We start from the raw sequence: 13,480 nt of genomic DNA on the forward strand, positions 1-13,480 counted from the left end.
ACATCAGACCCCTGCAGGGGGAGGCAGGCCAGACAGTGAGACACAGGAAACCTATACATGCCAACATCAGACCCCTGCAGGGGGAGGCAGGCCAGACAGTGAGATACAGGAAACCTATACATGCCAACATCAGACCCCTGCAGGGGGAGGCAGGCCAGACAGTGAGACACAGGAAACCTATACATGCCAACATCAGACCCCTGCAGGGGGAGGCAGGCCGGACAGTGAGATACAGGAAACAGGGCATAGACATCAAAGAACCAGGACATCAGGCGTCTTCCTTCCATGTGTCCTCCTCGCATGGCTACATTTTCATCAACATCAGGAACAGACCACTTTCAACCTCCATGGACTTGGGATGGTTTGTTTTATTGCCCAGAAGTGACTTTTTCCTTTAGACGTCAACATTCTTTTGTTTGATATGCGGAAACACATTATTAGCATAATGTTCCTTGATAGATGTTACAACAAATGCCTTGATAAAGAAATGTTGTGATGTTCATTCTTAGAAAGGAAACATGGCACCAGTGTTGCAATGTGGAATTTTGAATGTTACCACATTTTCATAGTTTTCCCGATTCAAACATAACGCATTATGTCCACTTATCTATTGACATTTACTGTACAACAAAAGAAAGAAAATGTCTCTAAAGTTGAAAAAGATTTTAATTCCCAAAAATAAGATGAAAAGTTAGACTATCAACAAGCAGGTATTATGTTGACTCTGAGTCCAACCACCAGTATCCACCTCAGGCTAAATGGGAACTGCATTGAAATCCTTGGTGGCGCTGCATAGTTTAGACATTGGTGATCTCAACACTGTTGTAGGTGTGCATGGGACTGCCCTTCGTCCTGGGCACAGCCTGCACCCGCGCCTCTCTGGGCAGAGATCCACAGCTGCCATGGTAACCAAGGCCCCGTCCAATGGCTGTCTTTGGGCTGAACCTTAGAGGACTCTGGGAAAATGAAAGGAAGAATGAGTCACAAAGCAAAACAGAGCTTTTACCCAGTGGAAAAATACAGCCTCAGTTTGAATATCCGCAGTACAAGTTTGAATAACTATCATTTTTATAACATGTATTATTTTGAGTCTTCTTAAATGAAATTGTTATTAAAGTAGTTTCTTGCTACCTTGCCTGGTCTTCGTCTCATGGAGACACTCTCGTCATTATAGCGGCTAACAACAGAAGGTGATTGTGGTGGGGTTCCCGACGTATCACAATCCTGCTCAACACGACTATTCCTGCAAGTAGTAGGAAGGAGGGGAGATTTAATTGAGCTCACTGCTGTGAACACTTCCTCAACAAAACATTCCACTTATTACTATTGCTAAGGAGCTGAAAACCATAAATGATAGAGCAAGACTAATCACCTGGCAGGGATGGCGAGAGCCTTCATCTCCTCATATAGGTGCCGATGGAGCATGTGTTTGTGGCTGGGGATTCCCAGGGCCCTGCCCATGGCATCTGCATCAAAGGAGGGGTCCAGAGCCAGCATAGCACCATGGACTCCCCTGCCATGAAGACTGTCAGCATACTCCTGGACAGTGGGACATAGAAACAGAATGTTTAGCGAGACAGAGGAGGTTTTCCGATTTATTCAAGAACAACAATGGCAAACAAGCAACTTGTCTCAATTTTACTCATCCTCCCCTATCAGGATATAAACAGAGTATACACCAGTCTATTGGCCCCAAAATGGAGACAGTTAGAACGGAATCCAGGTCTATTCTGATGTTTCTGTTGTAGGAGAAAGACACACTTTTAGGTCTATGTCTCTGATCCACTTCATGACTCTGTGGCAGGTCCAAACTACAGGGTCCTGGTGCTGGTGCTCACACTGGGCCCGGCGAGCCTGCAGCACCTGCACACCAACAACACACATACAGTACTGTTACTGTACAGTTACAGTACTGTTACTATAAGATTACAATACGGTACTGTTACTATACAGTTACAATACGCTATTGTTACTATACGGTTACAATACGGTGCTGTTACTATACAGTTACAATACACTACTGTTACTATACAGTTACAATACGGTACTGTTACTATACGGTTACAATACTGTATTGTTACTATACAGTTACAATACGCTACTGTTACTATACAGTTACATTACAGTACTGTTACTATAAAGTTACAATACGCTACTGTTACTATGCAGTTACAATACTGTATTGTTACTATACAGTTACCATACTGTATTGTTACTGTACGGTTACAATACTGTGTTGTTACTATAAGGTTACAATGCTGTATTGTTACTGTACAGTTACAATACTGTTACAATACTGTATTGTTACTGTACGGTTACAATACTGTAGTGTGACTATACGGTTGCAAAACTGTATTGTTACTATACGGTTGCAATACTGTATTGTTACTATACGCTATTGTTACTATACGGTTACAATACACTATTGTTACTATACGGTTACAATACAGTACTGTTACTATACGGTTACAATACAGTACTGTTACTATACGGTTACAAAATGTTACTGTTACTATATGGTTACGATACGCTATTGTTACTATGTGGTTACAATATGGTGTTGTTACAATACAGTACTGTTACTATGCGGTTACAATACGGTACTGTTACTATATGGTTACGATACGCTATTGTTACTATGTGGTTACAATATGGTATTGTTACAATACAGTACTGTTATGTTACGGTTACAATACGGTACTGTTACTATACGGTTACTGTGCTGTTACTATATGATTAGAATACTGTACTGTTACTTCACGGTTACTGTACTGTTACTATACAGTTACAGTATGCTACTGTTACTATACGGTTACAATACAGTACTGAAACTATACGGTTACAATACATTGTTGTTATTATACGGTTACAATACGTTGTTGTTACTATACGGTTAAAATACGGTAATGTTACTATAGGGTTACAGTACTGTACTGTTGTACGGTTACAATTCTAACCACAGCAACACAAGTACACAGTGAGGAGAGGCTGAGTGGTCACTCTAATGTCACAGTATTGGTAATATGACTACAGTTCTGACCTCTTTGTTGAAGTTGATCAGTTGCAGGAGCTGTATAGCCAGGAGCAGGCTGTTTTGGTGGGACTCTGTGGTGACGTTCAGGAGTCTCTCTAGGTCTCGTCGGCTGAGGGAGTTGAGCACCCGACCATCCACCAGTTGATTTTGGAAGGCTTGGGAATACTGTGGCAACCCGACGTCACTCAACCAAGATTTGGCAACCCAGTGATGATCCATTTCTGCAGCCTTTGATAGCCTAAAAGTTTAGGCAGGTACACTTAGTAATGTGTGTGTGTGTTGTGTGTGTGTGTGTTGCAGCTTACCCCTGGCCAGCCTCTGCCTCCCTGTAGTCCTCGATGGCGAGGCGGAGCTTCCTGCGGTGCATGGGCTTACTGATACCCAGTCCCAGCTCCAGGTCCTCGTCTGTCATCCCCAGCAGCACCTGCAACCAGGGGACACCCATCCAGAGCACTCTTATCAATATACACCTGCACTGAAAATCACTCTTACACTAAGGCACACACACACACATGCAAGCATGGACGAGGGAATACTAATGCAGATGCTATGAGGAAGGAAAGCATGCTGAAATTACTGTTTTACTGGGAGGACGAGGGATTCTTAGAAATAATGTTATCATCGTTACAGGCTGTATAAAAACAAGCTTAAAGTGGATGTGTACTTGTTACATGTTGAAGCCGTACCTTGCCACTTTTGACGTTTTCAGTGCAAGCACGGATATACATGGGCATTGCCATGACAACCTCCAGCCAGGCTTGTACTGGCCCTGCCTTCCACAGTGATATGGGCATGTTCCGAGTGAGCTCTGCCTGCTGGAGGCGGTCCAGCTGCTCCTCTCCATCTGATAGGCTGTGCTGTTGTGTTGATAGGCTGGAGAGGCTGTCAGTGTCTGTCAGGATTGGTCAGGGGAAGTAGGAGTACAGGACAGGGGAGGGGTTTGGGGTCAAAGGAATTGAGAGGCAAAAATGACTAATCCAACTCAAATTTAAAGGCCCAGTGCAGTCAAAATCCTTTTTTTTCTGTGTTTTATATCATATATTCTGTACAACAGGTGATGAAACTAACACTTTAAAAGTGTAAACACTTTTGATCAGTGCTATTTTCTGATGGTTGCTAGTTGAAAATACAATCTACACAGGACCTTCTTATCAGCAGGTTTGCATGGGCGAGAGTTTCGGCTTTCCATGGTGTCAACATCATATGCTAAATTGGTTAGTAAACCAATAACAAATAGTTCCAAAGTTCCCTGCCAATAACAGCTAGTTTTCCATTTTCCCCTCCCCACACAGACAACTCCCAGGCAGTCCCAGCAAAATGATTGCTTTTAAAAATAGTTTCTTGCTAAAAAGATACTTTAGCCCATTTTAATGGAAATGTATTAAAGGTACTTAATTGTTACCCAGAAATAATTTGATATTGGCATAAAAACGGCTGCATTGGGCCTTTAACCGTAGAAAAGGGAGGAGGATATATACTGTATATCACTGTATACCTAGGATATTACAAACATTCCTCTGAAACATTGACATGGCTACAATATTTACCGTCTACTGAAACCTATTGGATTGTTTGGCAACTCGTGAACCTGGAATTATGTCCCCCGCAGCTAACATCAAATGTCATTTCATGACAGCAGTATTATCAATTGAATGGCAGAGGGTCTCACACATGAGACAGGACCAAGAAAGCATAAAACAGCTCTGGGTCTAGTATGAACAGTCAGTCACTGCTCTATACAGCCAGCAGATGGTGCCAGAGTAATTCACCACAGCAGAGTATTATTAAGGTCTCTATTATCTGACAGATGACTTATTAGATGCCTTAATATGATGACATTACAGAATAACTCATCACACTACAAATGGGATATTACAGATTGAGGACAGGTGCCACATCTGGGCAGGTGACTCAAGCACTGACAAATCCAGGAAAACATTTTTAAATTTTACAATGAAAACTATTAGTACGCATTTCATAAAGACAGAGACCTTTCTTTAGTTCTAGTGTTAGTGAATACTGTGTGAGTAGGGTTAAGGTTTGCATTTAAATGGTTGAGTTTGAATGATCTTGTGGGGATGGAATGATTTTTTTTGACACTATAGGCAAATATTAGAGATTGAGACACATTAGAAATACATGGGTCACATTATTGATAAAACTAACTGCTGCTGTGAATTTACCACCTGTTTATCCAAGTCTTAAACAAATAAGTAAGCGGCAAAATCCAGGAGGATTTTAGCAAGTGTGTCTTCTGCCTTGTTCATGTGCTGAGAGGGAGGCCTACATAAATACAATCTAGGATTTTTTCAGTAGGTTTTCAAAAGACAGCACAGGAGGTCATTTTCCTTCAGGAGTATCGTTTTATGAATGATCTCCACAGTGTAGAAACAGACACTTGGTAATTCACAGATGAGGAGTTATTTTTGGGGGAGGGAGGGATTCATGCCCCCTGAGAGTGAAAGAGACACCAAGACACAAGAACAGATTACACATGGAACAGAATAACACCACATGGTTATTTAGTTGCTGGTTTCATTTTAAAATATGATTTTATTTGAATCATTTATCATCTTCATTTTTTAAGATGTTAAAGCTCCTCATCCTCTGCCAACAGTTGAAGACAGGTCAGATTATCTTACCCTTGAAGTTACTTCTTGTTCTTTAAATAAAATACTTTGAAAGATTTTCTCTTTTATGCAACATCTCCTAAATTACAAAACATGAAACAAATTATCATCATAATCACAAATGTAAGAAATTAGGAGGGTTGTATGGTAAAGAGCAAGAGAATGAAAATGGGAACGGGTTATGTTTTGGGAGGTTAGGGAATATGAGGATGCTTGAGGTTGTTCATTTTACTGCTAACTAATGGATTCCTAACCAAAGCAGCAGAGGTAATCATTCAGGGGTTTACTGCACAGTCCTATGCTTACCGTTGGCACATTAGATAGTTGTCCATTTTAAACTCAATAAGGACAAAAGCGATCTTACAAGGCAGTGACACACATCTACTCTGACTACTCTACTCTGTTTTGTTAAAGATTAAACTTGAACCTTTGGCACTTTAAAATGCATTCAAACCGTGTGTGTGTATCAGATACATTGATACATTTGTGTGTTTTCTACTTTTTTACTACCATTGTTTTTGGAACCTTATTTTGGTTTTCAGCTTTCAGTCTGAGAAATGCATATGGATCGATTTAACACATCTACAAGCCTGGCAGGGTACCATAATTCTTTAACAATTGATCCGATTGTAACGGTCAGTGTCTATCAGAAACATTCAGCATGGTTAGAACAGAGCAGGAGGCCTACACAAACAAGCACATATCAATCCTCTACCGATCTAACATTCCTATACTGCTAAACATGTATCTATACAAAGCACACTATTCACATCAGACACTCTGGTACTCCCAGCATCATGCTCTATAAGGCTATCCTTTTTGTCGATGCTGCCCAATGAGCTATTTAAATGTTTGTTCCTCCCCTTTTATCCATTATGACAGAATAAGCAATAATGCCTGCTCCCCCCAGCTGTAGCAGTTTCACTTGTTCTACACTACAGTGTCAAAAACTCCTTACTGTAGCTGTACAGTGGGATGTTTCTGGTCCATTGTTAACCGGAATATCAAATGTCCTTCTGATTGTCATATTTTTATCATTTTTTTTCAGTTTCACTATAAGAAACATGGTCATTCCATAGACTTCAATGTTGAGCCCTAAATGATACCACGGGTCCAGTGTTCTTCTGTTCGTAGATAACGTCATGGGTTATACTAGTGTGTATAATATATACTTATTCTCCATTCACAATGTGGAGGGTATTCCTCATTCATATCTTCATGAGAATATAAAGAATTGGCCAACTAAGACTGGAGATGGGAAAACTCTAAATAAAAAAGTATGATAAAAGCAACTATAAAATAAAACAGTTATCAGACAAAAGACATTTACAAACACTAGGTGCCGATTTACTACTATTAACATATTCACACCAGTCCTTCATGTCTCCAGTTATAAAAACACATAAATATTAATTTAAATTAATATTAATATAAATAAAAGATTACACAGCATGAACATGTCCACACATAATTATCTCTTGTATATATTTATATGCATGTAAACATATATACATATGCATACATGTACATCTATAAATATATATTTAATTTACATACATACATTTTTGAGGATAATATATCCTTTTTCCTGGGGGCAGCAGTTGTCTCGGGTTTTTCTTGTGGGCACATACGGCAACACACTCGCAAGCATGCACATGGTCAAACAAACACACACACACACACACGCACAGAGAGAGACAGAGACAGACACGCACATCCGCATGCACACAACCACACATAAATCCACACACACCATCACCAGTCGGCATCCTCCTCTATGTAATAATCAGGGATGGATGTACCATCAAACAGGCCCGGGTCCATTGACTTGCGTTGCTTTCCCCGAGCAAACACCCGGGAGAGGGAGCCCAGACACATCTTCTCCTTCTTCTTAGTCTTACGCTTCTGGTCCTCCAGGTCCTCCATAGACTAGGCCAGGGGAAGGAGAGGGCAGTAGGAGGGAGAGAGGAAAGAGAGTGAAAGGGGCAGAGGGGAGTAGGACAGAGAGAGAGAGAGTGCAGAGGACAGACAGACATTCGGGTTAGTCAATGAAACAGGAGATTCTCACTCAAACGACTTTCAGATTCAATCACAGAACTACAATAACCAATACTGCAATGGAACCAAACCAACTGAAAGAGCAGGTAAAGACAGACAAACAGAACAAAGAGTGGTAAAGGTACTTATAGAGAATTGCGGAGGTGTGATTACTTGGTCGGGGAGGCCAGGCAGCTCTTACATTGCAGAGGGAGTGTGTCCGATGGCGGGGGGAGTTGATGTCACTGGGGGTGGACGACCGATCCCCGTCAGCCGCCGACGCGTCCGAGATGGTAGAGGGCTGGCGGGAGTGACAGGGACTGACCCTGACCACCGCTGGAGAGGAGAGACACACACATTAGTCACCTCACACTGAGCCACTGTAATGGTTGTGCTGTTTGTGTGTGTGTGCGAGAGAGTGGTCCTCTGTAGCTCAGTTGACAGAGCAATGGTGCTTGCAACACCAGGTCGGTTCGGTAACCAGGACCATCCATACTTAAAATGTAAAATACTAAAAGTATTTGGTTTTAAATATACTTAAGTATCAAAAGTAAAAGTACAAATCATTTCAAATTCCTTATATTAAGCAAATCAGACGGCACAATTTTTTTTTTTTAACGGATGGCTAGGGGCACACTCCAACATCCAGCCATCATTTACAAAGGAAGCATGTGTGTTTAGTGAGTCCATGACCAGGGATGTTCTCTGGATCAGTGCATGAATTGGACCATTTTCCTCTCCTGCTAAGCACTCAAAATGTAATGAGTTCTTTTGGGTGTCATGGACAATTTATGGAGTAAAATGTACATTATTTTCTTTCGGAATGGAGTGAAGTAAAAGTAAAATTTGTCAAAAGTATAAATAGTACAGTACAGATACCCCAAAAAACAACTTAAGTAATACTTTAAAGTACTTTTTACTTAAGTACTTTACAGCACTGCCTACCCTGGCGGTCCACAGTGTGTCCGTGGTAGAGTGTTTGTTGGCTCTGGCGGATGGCAGCGGTGAGGGGCAGGTCTCCCTGCATCGCCCACTCCTGACTGCCGTTCACCACCGGCTCTGAGGGCATGGCCAAGGACTGGCGCTTTGGCACGTCCTTAGTCAGCGTGGCCAGGGACTGTTTTGCCTGCCATAAATACACACACAGGGCGGTAAGATACAGTGGTACAGACACACGCACATACAGTACATGCTTAGAGGCATGTATGCACTGATGCACCATACACACATACACTGAGTGTACAAACACCTGCTCTTTCCATTACATAGACCTGCTCTTTGCTGCTCTTTCTATGACATAAACTGACCACGTGAATCCAGATGAAAGCTATGATCCCTTATTGATGTCACATGTTAAATCCACTTCAATCAGTGCAGATGAAGGGACGAGACAGGTTAGAAGAATTTAAGCCTTGAGACAATTGAGACATGGATTGTGTATGTGTGCCATTCAGAGGGGGAATGGGCAAGACAAAATATTTAAGTGCCTTTGAACGGGGTATGAGAGTAGGTGCCAGGCGAACTGGTTTGAGTAAAGAACTGTAACGCTGCTGGGTTTTTTACGCTCAACAGTTTCCCGTGTGTATCAAGAATGGTCCACCACCCAAAGGACATCCAGCCAACTTGACACAACTGTGGGAAGCATTGGCGTCAACATGTGCCAGCATCCCTGTGGAACGCTTTCGACACCTTGTAGAGTCCATAACCTGGTGAATTGAGGCTCTTCTGGGGGCAAAAAGGGCTGTAACTCAATATTAGGAAGGTATTCTGAATGTTTTGTACACTCAGTGTGTATACACATAGGAGCACTGATACACCTATAGGTGTAGGCACTGTTTGGAATTGCAGGGTATGTTGAAATGTGTGTGGGATTAGATGGGACAGATCATTCCATCAAGGTTAGCACAATTCTCTAGCTGTGAGCACTTGACAGAGACAGAGCTATTCTAGCTCTGAGAAATCTTATCAGCTACTGCTGCTGAGTGTAGTGAGGACTTAGAGGAGTGGCTGGCTGTTGTTGGCTGGCTGTTGTTGGCTGTCTGTTGTTGGCTGACTGCTGTTGTCTGGCAGTGGAGAGGAATTAAGGACACGGGCTGAATAATGAGTCCATCTGTCAGTCAGGCAAGACAACAGACTCTAAAGGGTACCTTAACAAGGCAGAAAATGCAGGAATTCCGATTCAGAGCTAAACCTGTGTATGTCAGTGCATATTGGTGTGTGTGTGTATCAGTGTGCGTGTGTGTGAGTGTACGTCTCACCATGGTGAGTTCAGCCTCCAGCTCTTTGATGCGGTTCTCCTTAATGTCCATGTGAGAGCGCAGGATGCAGGCCTGCTCTGTGGCCTCTTTGGTCTGCCTCCTCAGATCCCATTTCTCCCTCTCCAGCACGTCCTTCTCCTTAGCCAGGGCCTTCACTGCATCCTCACTCTCCTACAGTACAGAACACAGATACTGTCAATCTTCACACTCCCAGCATTGCCTCAAACCAGTGTGTGAGCACATGACTGCTCAATGAAGCCCTGGTGTGTTAGTTATCCTATTTCAAACTGTTTGGAGACTATCTGGCTCCTGTATAGTGGATGTAGTGTACATTATGGTGCTGGTCGTAGTTGAGCATAAATGTGAGTGGTTATTGGTGGTATCTGTACGTTACTTCACTATTTATACTTTGTACAACTTTTAATTCACCACATTCCTAATGAAAATAAATGTACTTTTTACTCCAAACATTTTTCCTAACACCCAAAAGTAATTATGACATTTTGAATGCCTAGCAAGACAGAACAATGGTCCAATTGGCACACTTATCAAGAGAGTATCCCTGGTCCTCCCTACTGTCTCTGATCTGGAGGACTCACTAAACACACATGCTTTGTTTGTAAATTATGCCTGAGTGTTGGAGTGTGCCCCTGGCTATCCGTAAATAAACAAAAACAAGAAAATTAAGTATATTTTAAACCAAATACTTTTAGACTTTTAACTCAAGTAGTATTCTACTGGGTGACTTTTACTTGAGTCATTTTCTATTAAGGTATCTTTACTTTCACTTAAGTATTACAATTGGCTACTTTTTCCACCGCTGCTGGTCAAAATTGAGCGTAATTGTGAGTGTACCTTTCTGGCTGGTTGTAGTTGAGCGTAAATGTGACTGTACCTTTCTGGCTGGTTGTAGTTGAGCGTAAATGTGACTGTACCTTTCTGGCTGGTTGTAGTTGAGCGTAAATGTGAGTGTACCTTTCTGGCTGGTTGTAGTTGAGCGTAAATGTGACTGTACCTTTCTGGCTGGTTGTAGTTGAGCGTAAATGTGACTGTACCTTTCTGGCTGGTTGTAGTTGAGCGTAAATGTGACTGTACCTTTCTGGCTGGTTGTAGTTGAGCGTAAATGTGACTGTACCTTTCGGCGCTGGTCGTAGTTGAGCGTAAATGTGAGTGTACCTTTCTGTGCTGGTCGTAGTTGAGCGTAAATGTGAGTGTACCTTTCTGTGCTGGTCGTAGTTGAGCGTAAATGTGAGTGTACCTTTCTGTGCTGGTCGTAGTTGAGCGTAAACGTGAGTGTACCTTTCTGTGCTGGTCGTAGTTGAGTGCCATGTACCTTTCGGTGCTGGTCGTAGTTGAGCGTAAATGTGAGTGTACCTTTCGGTGCTTGTCGTAGTTGAGCATAAATGTGAGGGTACCTTTCGGTGCTGGTCGTAGTTGAGCATAAATGTGAGGGTACCTTTCTGTGCTGGTCGTAGTTGAGTGCCATGTACCTTTCTGTGCTGGTCGTGTTGAGTGCACTGTACCTTTCTGTGCTGGTCATAGTTGAGCGTAAATGTGAGTGTACCTTTCTGTGCTGGTCGTAGTTGAGCGTAAATGTGAGTGTACCTTTCTGTGCTGGTAGCGTAAATGTGAGTGTACCTTTCTGTGCTGGTCGTAGTTGAGCATAAATGTGAGTGTACCTTTCTGTGCTGGTAAATGTGAGTGTACCTTTCGTGCTTGTCGTAGTTGAGCATAAATGTGAGGGTACCTTTCTGTGCTGGTCGTAGTTGAGTGCCATGTACCTTTCTGTGCTGGTCGTAGTTGAGTGCACTGTACCTTTCTGTGCTGGTCATAGTTGAGCGTAAATGTGAGTGTACCTTTCTGTGCTGGTCGTAGTTGAGCGTAAATGTGAGTGTACCTTTCTGTGCTGGTCGTAGTTGAGCGTAAATGTGAGTGTACCTTTCTGTGCTGGTCGTACATAAATGTGAGTGTACCTTTCGGTGCTGGTCGTAGTTGAGCGTAAATGTGAGTGTACCTTTCTTTCTGTGAGCATAAATGTGAGGGTACCTTTCGTGCTGGTCGTAGTTGAGCATAAATGTAAATGTGCTGGTCGTAGTTGAGTGCCATGTACCTTTCTGTGCTGGTCGTAGTTGAGTGCACTGTACCTTTCTGTGCTGGTCATAGTTGAGCGTAAATGTGTACCTTTCTGTGCTGGTCGTAGTTGAGCGTAAATGTGAGTGTACCTTTCTGTGCTGGTCGTAGTTGAGCGTAAATGTGAGTGTACCTTTCTGTGCTGGTCGTAGTTGAGCGTAAATGTGAGTGTACCTTTCTGTGCTGGTCGTAGTTGAGCGTAAATGTGAGTGTACCTTTCTGTGCTGGTCGTAGTTGAGTGTAAATGTGAGTTTACTTTTCTGTGCTGGTCGTAGTTGAGTGCACTGTACCTTTCTGTGCTGGTCGTAGTTGAGCGTAAATGTGAGTGTACCTTTCAGTGCTGGTCGTAGTTGAGCGTAAATGTGAGTGTACCTTTCTGTGCTGGTCGTAGTTGAGCGTAAATGTGAGTGTACCTTTCTGTGCTGGTCGTAGTTGAGCATAAATGTGAGTGTACCTTTCGGTGCTGGTCGTAGTTGAGCGTAAATGTGAGTGTACCTTTCTGTGCTGGTCGTAGTTGAGCGTAAATGTGAGTGTACCTTTCGATGCTGGTCATAGTTGACCGTAAATCTGAGTGTACCTTTCTGTGCTGGTCATAGTTGAGCGTAAATGTGAGTGTACCTTTCTGTGCTGGTTGTAGTTGAGCGTAAATGTGAGGGTACCTTTCTGTGCTGGTCGTAGTTGCGTATGAAGTCTCGGAGCTGCTCCTCCCGGCTCTCCAGTGTGGTGTACAGCTGCTGCATTTGGTTCACCAGGTCTGCCTTCTCCACCTTCAGACGCTTACGGTCAGACTTCATAGCTGTGGGACACACACACACATTTTCACACACACACACATTTTCTCACACACACACACACACATTTTTCTCTCACACACACACACACACACACACACACACACACACACACACACACACACACACACACACACACACACACACACACACACACACACACACACACACACACACACACACACACATTCTCTAAAGGCTTTAACAGAAGGTTGGGTCAGAGATGCAGCTATATTTGATTACCACAAGATGACACTGTGGCTTATTGTAAAATCCTAGGAAGAGCATCATTGTTATCCCAAACAGTGGTGTAAAGTACTTAAGTAAAAATACTTTAAAGTAGTACATAAGTCGTTTTTTGGGGTATCTTTATTTTACTTTACTATTAACAGTTTTGACAACTTTGACTTTTACTTCACTACATTCCTAAAGAAAAGAATGTACTTTTTACTCCATACATTTTCCTTGACACCCTAAAGTACTCGTTACATTTTGAATGCTTAGCAGGACAGGAAAATGGTCCAATTCACACACTTATCAACATGTACTTTTGATACTCAAGTAGTATCTTCTTGGGTTACTGACTTTTACTTGAGTCAT

The 13,480-nt window shown here is 42.4% G+C and overlaps 1 protein-coding gene across 5 annotated transcripts in view; it reads right to left on the minus strand.

Moving 5' to 3' along the window:
- Nucleotides 1-350: 350 nt before the first annotated feature.
- Nucleotides 351-13,480, minus strand: part of LOC112247326 (kazrin-like) — a 355,810-nt gene continuing 342,680 nt past the window's right edge. For 2 of the 5 annotated variants that reach the window (XM_042331334.1, XM_042331337.1), the window contains 12 exons: nt 12,749-12,885; nt 9,960-10,130; nt 8,647-8,827; nt 7,904-8,037; nt 7,467-7,593; nt 3,721-3,926; nt 3,340-3,458; nt 3,041-3,272; nt 1,762-1,863; nt 1,373-1,539; nt 1,132-1,243; nt 351-956 (listed from right to left, as the gene is read on the minus strand). In XM_042331334.1, coding sequence (XP_042187268.1) covers nt 798-956; nt 1,132-1,243; nt 1,373-1,539; nt 1,762-1,863; nt 3,041-3,272; nt 3,340-3,458; nt 3,721-3,926; nt 7,467-7,593; nt 7,904-8,037; nt 8,647-8,827; nt 9,960-10,130; nt 12,749-12,885 — 1,847 coding nt within the window. In that variant the 3' untranslated portion in view covers nt 351-797. Of the gene's footprint in view, nt 957-1,131; nt 1,244-1,372; nt 1,540-1,761; nt 1,864-3,040; nt 3,273-3,339; nt 3,459-3,720; nt 3,927-5,555; nt 7,594-7,875; nt 8,038-8,646; nt 8,828-9,959; nt 10,131-12,748; nt 12,886-13,480 lie in introns of those variants that run through there. The other 3 variants (XR_006084792.1, XM_042331340.1, XM_042331343.1) reach the window with 3 other exon arrangements.

This window comes from Oncorhynchus tshawytscha, linkage group LG02 (genome assembly GCF_018296145.1).
Source record: "Oncorhynchus tshawytscha isolate Ot180627B linkage group LG02, Otsh_v2.0, whole genome shotgun sequence".
Taxonomy (NCBI): domain Eukaryota; kingdom Metazoa; phylum Chordata; class Actinopteri; order Salmoniformes; family Salmonidae; genus Oncorhynchus; species Oncorhynchus tshawytscha.